Below are 8,792 nucleotides of genomic sequence, written 5' to 3' on the forward strand. Positions count from 1 at the left end.
GACCTGCAAGGTCAACCAATGACCTAGGATCTTAAAATTAGGTATCATCGGCTTCCTCTCGTCACGGGCAACACGCTCGTTTTTTTCCGCGAAGCTCTAGCTCGATCAGGGGCGAAACGGAAAAGGGGAGGGGACCAACGGACCCCCCCCCCCTTATACGTTCGCGGCTGGAAAGCACCAATACGGGCGAGGGTTAAACCACATACAGTAATTTGCTATATGCCAGCAATTTCATTACAATCTCTTACGTTAACGTAACAGAAATAGAATGTAGTTAATTGCTGTTTACGACGCAGCGGCTATAACACGAATGGTTAAAATGACGAAAGTACGTCAAATTCCAGGAAAATAGCCGCATCTAGGGAAATGATTTTCAAAATAGGGAAATTTTCGTGAGAATCTGGGGAAACCAGCGAGACGCCAGCGGTAACGCTGTGTACATGTTGTGTTTTTATATATCGCTGGGTTACTTTGATACAAAATGACTGTGTACAATCTTTACATATATAATCGGGCTGGAACATTGATATATTATCAAGAATGGTCAAGGAAGAAACCCATGACCATGTCTTTGGAAGAGGTAAGTCGATGGGGTTTACCTATGTGCCATGTATGCCCACCAATGCTGTCAATGCGTGCATGCAGATGCATGCATGAGAATGAGATGCCAGAGGTGACTGAAATAAGTGAAGTCAGTTCATTTTAAGATGAGACTACACTGCGTATACCTGCTATATTTATTTTGTGAAATGGTATAATAAACATTTAGATGAAGCTATTGTTCGGGAGCAACTAATATGCTGCAGTGCAGGGGCGTAGGCAGGGGGGGGGCCACTGGGCCATGGCCCCCCCCTTGGGCGCCGAAGGCGCCCTTTGCGATTGGAGGGCGCCGAAGGCGCCCTCCAATCGCAAATGCAATTGTGATATAATCGAATCGAAAAACAATCGCGACTGGAGGGCGCCCTCCAATCGCGAATGTGTTTACAGGGAAAATACGGATGGAGGGCGCCCTCGGAGGACGCCCATTCCAAATACGCCCTCCAAATACGGTTGGAGGGCTCCCTCGGGCGCCCTCCAACCACATTTGTAGGCTGTAGCTCTCTAAGCGTAACGGTGGTCGCCTATGTAAGCCGCTGTCCTGTAAATAAACGCCCTCTCACCCGAAGGCGCCCTCCTGTAGGTCGCCACCCTGCTACACATTGCCGCCCTTCTGCTGATCGGCGTCCTCATAATTATTGGCGCTCTCCTACCTATTGAGCCCTCATGTGAAATTTTGAAGGCCGCCTTTCTCCCTTTTGGCACCCTCTTGTTCAGTGCCGCCCTCCTACCTATTGGTTCCCTAGTCCTTCCTGTTGAATGTTAATCGGGGCCCTTCTCCTATTGGGGCCCTCGTGTAGATCGCCGCCCTCCTAACCACTGGCACCCTCCTGTTGATCACCGCCCTCCTATCCACTGGCACCTTCCTGTTGACCAGCGCCCTCCGCACAGACGCCCTCCTGTTCGTGTCATCCTCTTGAGCAAAGGCGCCCTCCTCACCATTGCCACCCCCATTTTAATCGTCACCCTTCCGCTCATTGGCGACTTCCAGTTGATGACCGCCCTCCCACCTATTGGCGACCTCTTGTTGATCGCCACCCTCCTATTGGTGCTCTCCTGTTCCTCGCCACCCTCTTACCTGGTGGCGCCCTCCTGTTGATTGTTGATCGGCGCCCTCCTACCTATTGGTGCCCTCCTGTTGATCGCTGCCCTTCTATCCATTGGCGCCCTCCTGCTGCTCGCCAACTTCCTACCTATCGGTGCCCTACTGTCGAAACTCGGGATGTTGATCGGGGCTCTTCTACCTATTAGTGCCCTCCTGTGGATCGCAGCCCTTCTACCTATTGGCAACATCCGTTGATCGCTGCCCTCCTATCATTTATTTACTCCTTTGGCATGTTTTTCAACTTAGTCGTTCTATTGCACATAGTTGATGTCTTGCCTGTGAAAACTGCCACAAATGAACGTGCATTCAGCACAATGAATGAAGTATCTATACCTACCAAAACTATCTACGCTCTACGATGCATAAAACACGTCTTTGGTCTTAACGGATTGATCCTACTTTACGTGCATCATGGCATCTATATGGATTACGATTAAGTATTGTCAACAGGTTCGGGCGCAACAGCAGGCATCTGAAGTTTCGGTGATTGAAACTGGTTATGTGGGTACACTGTGTGTATGCATCTGTGAGAAGGCTATGAAGGCTGGTCTGAGGTAATTTGGATGATGTTTACGCATCTCGCGCTCCGGTATCAATCCGATACGGTGATCTGGTGCGTAGATATGCCACCGCCAATAAACTTTTATACATCGACACCCATGAGCCAAGCTTTCTGTACAGTTTGTGTGGCAGCGGCCCGACCAAACCTTAGGTATTTTTTACACCTTCAAATTTGGTAAAAGAGCGAGAGGAGCTTTGAACAGTGATCGTATAAAAGGCGTGCCTAAAAAGCGGAGGAAAAGGTTGTTTTCAAAAATTTCGCGCGCCTTCGGCGCAGCATTTCAAGAACACTTGACCTTTTGTGACCTGGAGTATAATGAATACACACGATGCAAAATCAATGCAGCACGACCTATACGAGGTTACGCAAAAAAAAAAACTGGTGGCATGGTAAAAAACGCCTCCCAACCCCCCAACCCCCATTGAGCGATTTTTTTATCTCGCGACCGTATGGCGCCCTCCTTGGGTGAGGTGGCGCCCTCCAAACCCTTGGCCCCCCCCTTCGCGATTTTCTAAATACGCCGCTGCTGCAGTGCTATGTTGATGTTGGGTCTGATTTTGTAGTATTTGGTGCTTTACTTGTAAATTTCAATTTATAGAGTTTTAAAAAAATGTCCCAAAAATGTTGCACAAAGTTATCAAGACACTTTAAATTTTACTCATCTAATGAATCATGAATGCCATACACATGTGTAAATATGTGTCATACCTTACCTTACCTTACCTTACGGTATACGGGTTGTGGGAGGCCAATTTGGCCTGTGGGGCCCGGTCTCAGCGAGCTCCCAGTGCTTATCGACAGTCAGCCTCAGGTTGGGTAAGATCGGGTTCAGGTGGGAAGGCTTTGCATGATGTCAGCCCAGTGGGCATCCAGCCTGGTCTTGAATTGGTTGACTGACGTAGCTGATACGACCGCTTGCGGGAGAGCATTCCATGGGTTAATAACACGTGTACTAAAAGAGTGTCTTCGGATGAACGTCGTGGCCCGCGGTTTCGCTAGTTTCCACTCATGGCCTCTTGTTCTTCCTGAAGTTGATCTGGTGAGCAGCTTCTCGGTGGGGACCGCCATGCCACCATGCAGAATCTGATAGACGGCTATCATATCACCCCGTTGACGTCTGTAGTATAGCGAAGGGAGCTTCAGTGCGCGCAACCTCTCTGGATACGACAGGTGTCGGACAGTTTGTACCAGGCGAGTAGCTCTTCGTTGCACCCGCTCAACCTTCTTCTGGTCCAGCTTACTAAACGGTCCCCATACGAGGTTCCCATACTCCAACAGCGGTCTCACCAGTGTCTTGAATAGTAATGGGAGGGTGTTTGAGTCCAGGTTCGCAAATGACCGCCTGATGACCGACAACACCTGAGAGGCCTTCGACACTGCAGCCGCTGTCTGCTCATGAAACTTGAGTTGGTGATCTATGATGACGCCGAGGTCCTTCTCTACGGTCGCCTCGCTGATGGCACTGTCTCCGAGGCTGTAGTGCATGCGAGGGTTTCTGGTCCCAATGTGCATAATCTTGCATTTACTTGCGTTGAAGCGGAGGAGCCACGTTTCCGACCAGCGAAGGAGGGCGTCAAGGTCCTGCTGAAGAGTTGGCATGGAAAGCGCAGTAGGAACGCGGCAGTACATCTTGGTGTCATCGGCGAACATCCGAACGCAGTTCGTTACACATTCGGGTAGGTCGTTAACATAGATAATAAACAAGGTAGGACCCAAGACAGATCCTTGAGGGATTCCGCTTGTAACGGGGGACCAGTCTGATGCGTCTCCCTGGACCTGCACCCTCTGCAAGCGGCCAGTCAAGAATGATCCTATCCACCGTTGGAGTTTGCCGGAGATGCCATATGCCATCAGTTTCCCGAGGAGGCGCTTATGAGGGACCGAGTCGAAGGCTTTTGCAAAATCGAGGTAGCATACGTCGACTGGTTTACCATTCTCAATAGCTGCGCTCCAGTCGTCCAGAACTTCCAAGAGCTGAGAAGTACAAGACCGCTTCGGCAGAAACCCATATTGAGCTGGGTGCAGCAGGTCATTGTCAGTCAGGTGCGAGATCAGTCGGTCTCTCACCATGGACTCAAGTATCTTGGAGGGGACAGAGGTGAGGCTCACCGGCCGGTAGTTTCCCGGGGACCGTTTGTCTCCCTTCTTGTGGATCGGGATCACATTCCCAGTCTTCCAGTCCGGAGGAAGGATTCCGGAGTCCAGCGACTTCCTGAACAGAGTGCACAGCGGGAGAGCAAGGCCGTTTGCAGAATCTCGCAAGGCTCTAGGATGAATGGAGTCCGGTCCTGGGGCACTGGTTGTCTTCAACGAGGAGAGCTTCTCAGCAACAGTCGCGGGCGTGATCTCAATGTCATCAGCTGGTTGACAAACCGGCTCGACTGTCAGTACTGGTAGATCATCGCTGCCTTCCTCTGTGAAGTTACTGGCAAAGAACCTGTTCAATATACAGGCTTTTTCATGATTTGATGTAGCGACTTCGCCCCTTTCGTCCCTGAGGTCACCAACTCCACATCTTGTTTTCAATCTTGATGACGTATACCTCCAGAAAGCTTTTGGATCGTCCTTTATCCTTGATGCTAGTTGTTTTTCGAAGCTCCTACGAAGGTTTCTCGTTAGAGTTCTAAGCCTGTTGCGACACGTTGCGTACCTGGCAAAATCGATCACATCTTTAGACCTTATGTAGATCTTCCATAGCTGGGACTTCTTTTTCTTCAGCTGGATGGCTTGCCTGTCCATGTACAGGTTTCTGGACCTGAGGGCAGTTGGCACTGCTCGGGTGCACAGCTTGACAGCCCAATCCCATTTGCCCTTGAAGAAGGAGTAAGCGTCAGTCAAGTTCATGGAAGTCATATGGCCCCAATCGATGGAGGCTAGGGTAGAAGCCAGTTGATTGAAGTCCACACGGCACCTCTGGTCCTTGGGAAGAATTTTGGCTGCTGAGTAGCATACCAGTGAAAAACGAAGAACTACATGATCACTGTTTCCCAGGCAGGGATGGTATTCAACATTTCTTACCATGCCCTCTTCATTGGTTAGTATAAGATCTAAAGTGCTTGGAGCTTCACCCACTCGGTATCGTGTCGCCTCTCGAACATGTTGGTAAAGAAAGCAGTCGTGAATGCATTCAATGACAGCATGAGAAGGATGAGTCTCAGGGGCTGTGGACACCTCGCTTTCCCAGTTAATTTGGGGGAGGTTAAAATCTCCCGCAATCATCAGGTGGGATGCTCCATGATTACATGCCTCTTTCAATGTACTTGACAGCTGTTCAGTGCTTTCCTGTATGGGCCCGGAGGGACTGCGGTAAATGCATCCAAGCAACAACTCATCCTGTCCATGGAGGCCAACTTTGAGCCACAACTGCTCCACATCACGTTCGGGGAATGGTACTTCATATACAATGAGTGAGCTGGACACATATATGCATATTCCCCTCTTCCCACTTTTTCCAAGCATTGTATGTGAGGGGTCAAAATTGCTGAAAATTGTAAAGCCTGGGATGTGCAACAAAGCAGGTGAGATAGGAAGAGTCTGAGCTTTGGGGATGACTTCCGTGATCATAATTATATCAGGCATATTGTCACAGATAGCCATGCACAGGTCGTCCCGCTTACTAACAAACTGGTCGGCATTTGTGTATAACACCTTGAACTGTGCACTGTCCGCTGAGTCAGTATGTCAATACTGACGTGGTCTGCTTCCGGAAGACCCACTACCAGCATGGCTGGGAGCATTCAGAGCTGGTTGTTCTTGGACGAGAGAGTCTACAGGTTGACTTTGTTGCCTGTTGGAGCTTGAGACTTCTGGTGCGACTGAAGCTTTTTCACCAGTCTTGGCTGCGGTAGTATCTGAGCTGGTCTTGTCATGTGTGATGGGTTTGGCAGATCCCTTCATGATCCTGCCCTTGAAGATGTACAGCTCTTTCTCTCCAGCCATCCTGCGGCTGTTGAGTTCAGCTCTCAATACTCGGTTCGCTTCTCTTTCCTTGAAGGTCAAATCAGGAGAGATATATATGTTGCTCCACCTGGCACTGTCCCTCAACTGCCTCGCACTTTTGAGAAGCTCAATCCTAGTCTCTACGTTTTCCAGTGTAGCAATCAAGAGTCTAGGTTTGCCAGGTTGCACTTTGCCAGCTCGGAAGGCTTTCGTAACTCTGATGTTGAGTTTTAGTTCCTCTCTGACCAGCTTGATGAATTCCACTTTGTCCCTATCAATACGCTCAGCCGGTGTTTGGCCTTGATCGTCTTCTGGCAAGTTGTGGACCACCACATTGCACTTCCTCCTTTCTTTGTCATTGTGGCTGTCAAAGATACTTGCAATCTCCTTGGCTGCCTGAGATCCTATGTTCACTGCTGGTGCTGAAGTTTCAGCTGGTTTGATTTCCCTGACAGATTTGACAACCTCGTCACAGGTACCTTTCACAATCGTCATGTGTGTAATTTGGCTTTACCTTCTAATGCTGATGTTGCCTGTTTGCAGTGTAAATGGTTGTAATCATGTTGCTGTCTTTCTTTTCTTTTTTTATGCTCCTCATCTCATTCATTTGACAATTCTGTTTGTCCTTTGACATTGTCTAGACCGTCTAGACTACTTTGAACCAGGAAAGGAAGGTCAACTGTGCATTGTGCTTCCATTGCAGACTCCAGCCAAATAGGATTACAATAGCAATACCCTGTACTTTCCTGGCTTAGCTGCTGATACTTGTGAGTACCTACTGCCGCCATGTCATGGTCACTGTCTGCTTCTCTTACCCCAGGAGTCTCGCCTGCTGTATGGCATGCTCTTCTCTCTGAAGTCGTTCTCCAACCGGATCTCACCACTGGACGTCCAGGAGGGAGTCCAGTGCTACACCACCAATAAGTACAAGATGACCCTGTTTGAGACGCCCACGTCACTCAAATTCGTGTGCAATACCGATGTGAATGCGCCCGGCGTAAACGAAATGCTGCAGAAGCTGTACACACAGGTGAGCCTCGTTGGCCAGAGCCCAGCGAGGGGGAATGGATGTCAACTCCAGGGATGGTAACCATAGGTCAGTTTTTGTAATTTAAGCTGTTGGTGCAATGATTGTGAACATTATTAGAAAATACGTAATGAATAAGGGATAATTGCCCCGAGATTTGTTTTCCGGTCGGGATCTATATGATCGGGTACCTATCAATGCGAACAAACATTTATTCATTATACATAAATCACCTTTGTATAAGTTGAAATGTAAAACAGAAAACTGTGTTTTTACTGTTTGCATTTATTTCCTGTCCCTCTATGTCGATACCTTGCACGTTAGGATTCCTACCGTAGGAATTTCCATTCCTACCATGGGATTCCCACCGTACGAACAGATAATCGATCGGATCGATCTATTCCGCCTGTTAACTTGTGGCGGTCTCGCTCCGTATATTTCAGGTCTACGTTGAGTATGTGATACGTAACCCGGAGTGTAAACCGGCCGAACCCATCACCAGCGAACTCTTCAAAGCCAAACTCGACGAAACTGTGCGAATGTCACCGGCTTTCTCCTCGAAGGCGGCGTAGAAGCGTGCCAGTCAGGCGAGTGTTGAACTTTGTCGACGGAGTGAAACTGGTCCGCGCTAATGACGTGGCACACTGTTCCGCTGCTGCGAGGTAACTCGGCGACAGACGGTGTACGTTCCTCGCCCTCAGGCGTGCTATGCGCGCTGTGTGGTGGCGCATTGTCGTTTATATGTGTATTCAGTGCGGTCGAGCTGCTGTGCGAGTGAAACCGAAGTGCTGTGTCGCCAGGATGGGAGAGTGCTGACCATTGACATCGATAGTAACCTTTTTGTTATATATTATATTATGGTTATGGTTATTAGAGGTCAGTGGTGCCTCCGGTTAAGTGGGGTGGGTGGAAGATGGAGTGATCATTGAGCCCACCTAAACCAATATGTGGCGACACCTGCCACTGTTGGCCGTCCAAGTATGTAACATAATTGAAAAGAAAATGAAATTATCGTCTTAGAATCATTTCACATAATACCAAAATAGTAATTACTTCTGTGTATAATACGATGCGTTCTTTGCTGATATGTTGAATATACTTGTACTAGAAGTCCTCTAGTCCCCGCCGAGGCGAAGAATTTATCGAGAAGCGAGAGCCTTATTGAATTGTGCGAGCCACTCTTCTGACCGTATCCAAACATACTTGTACGACAGTACACCGAAAAGTTTTCGGCCCAGCTGTTTTTAATTGCCTGTGGAAATGGTTCATGCACGTTTTCACGAGACGTGACATAATCTGGAATCATGTACAATAGCCATTCGCTGTGGATGCTCGCCTATCTTGAAAGTTTCAGCGCAGCCGGCCCAGTCATAGCCGAGTTGTTACACGCATGACACGTGCAGTAATGTGCCAGATTGCTTAGACGAGTGATCTGATGCGCAGTATAGTGTGTTAGTTGTGAAACTACGGAACGTGGAAGACAGCTAGTCACTAGGCCAGGCGGTTGTTGAGGCGTCTGGAGCATGCTCACGGCCGGCCGCCCACACTCTATGCAGTGATTA

At 48.9% G+C, this 8,792-nt stretch overlaps 1 protein-coding gene across 1 annotated transcript; it reads left to right on the forward strand.

Annotated features, from left to right (window-relative positions):
* The first annotated feature begins 406 nt into the window (after positions 1-406).
* Positions 407-8,360, forward strand: LOC122387088 (trafficking protein particle complex subunit 1-like). The gene is made up of 3 exons (XM_043376967.1): positions 407-580; positions 7,024-7,233; positions 7,674-8,360. The coding sequence occupies exons 1-3, from the start codon at positions 482-484 to the stop codon at positions 7,800-7,802; spliced, it is 438 nt and encodes a 145-aa protein (XP_043232902.1). The 5' UTR covers positions 407-481; the 3' UTR covers positions 7,803-8,360.
* The last annotated feature ends 432 nt before the right edge of the window (positions 8,361-8,792 follow it).

The sequence above is a fragment of the Amphibalanus amphitrite genome, unplaced genomic scaffold, assembly GCF_019059575.1.
Source record: "Amphibalanus amphitrite isolate SeventyFive unplaced genomic scaffold, NRLGWU_Aamphi_draft 000001F_arrow, whole genome shotgun sequence".
NCBI lineage: Eukaryota > Metazoa > Arthropoda > Thecostraca > Balanomorpha > Balanidae > Amphibalanus > Amphibalanus amphitrite.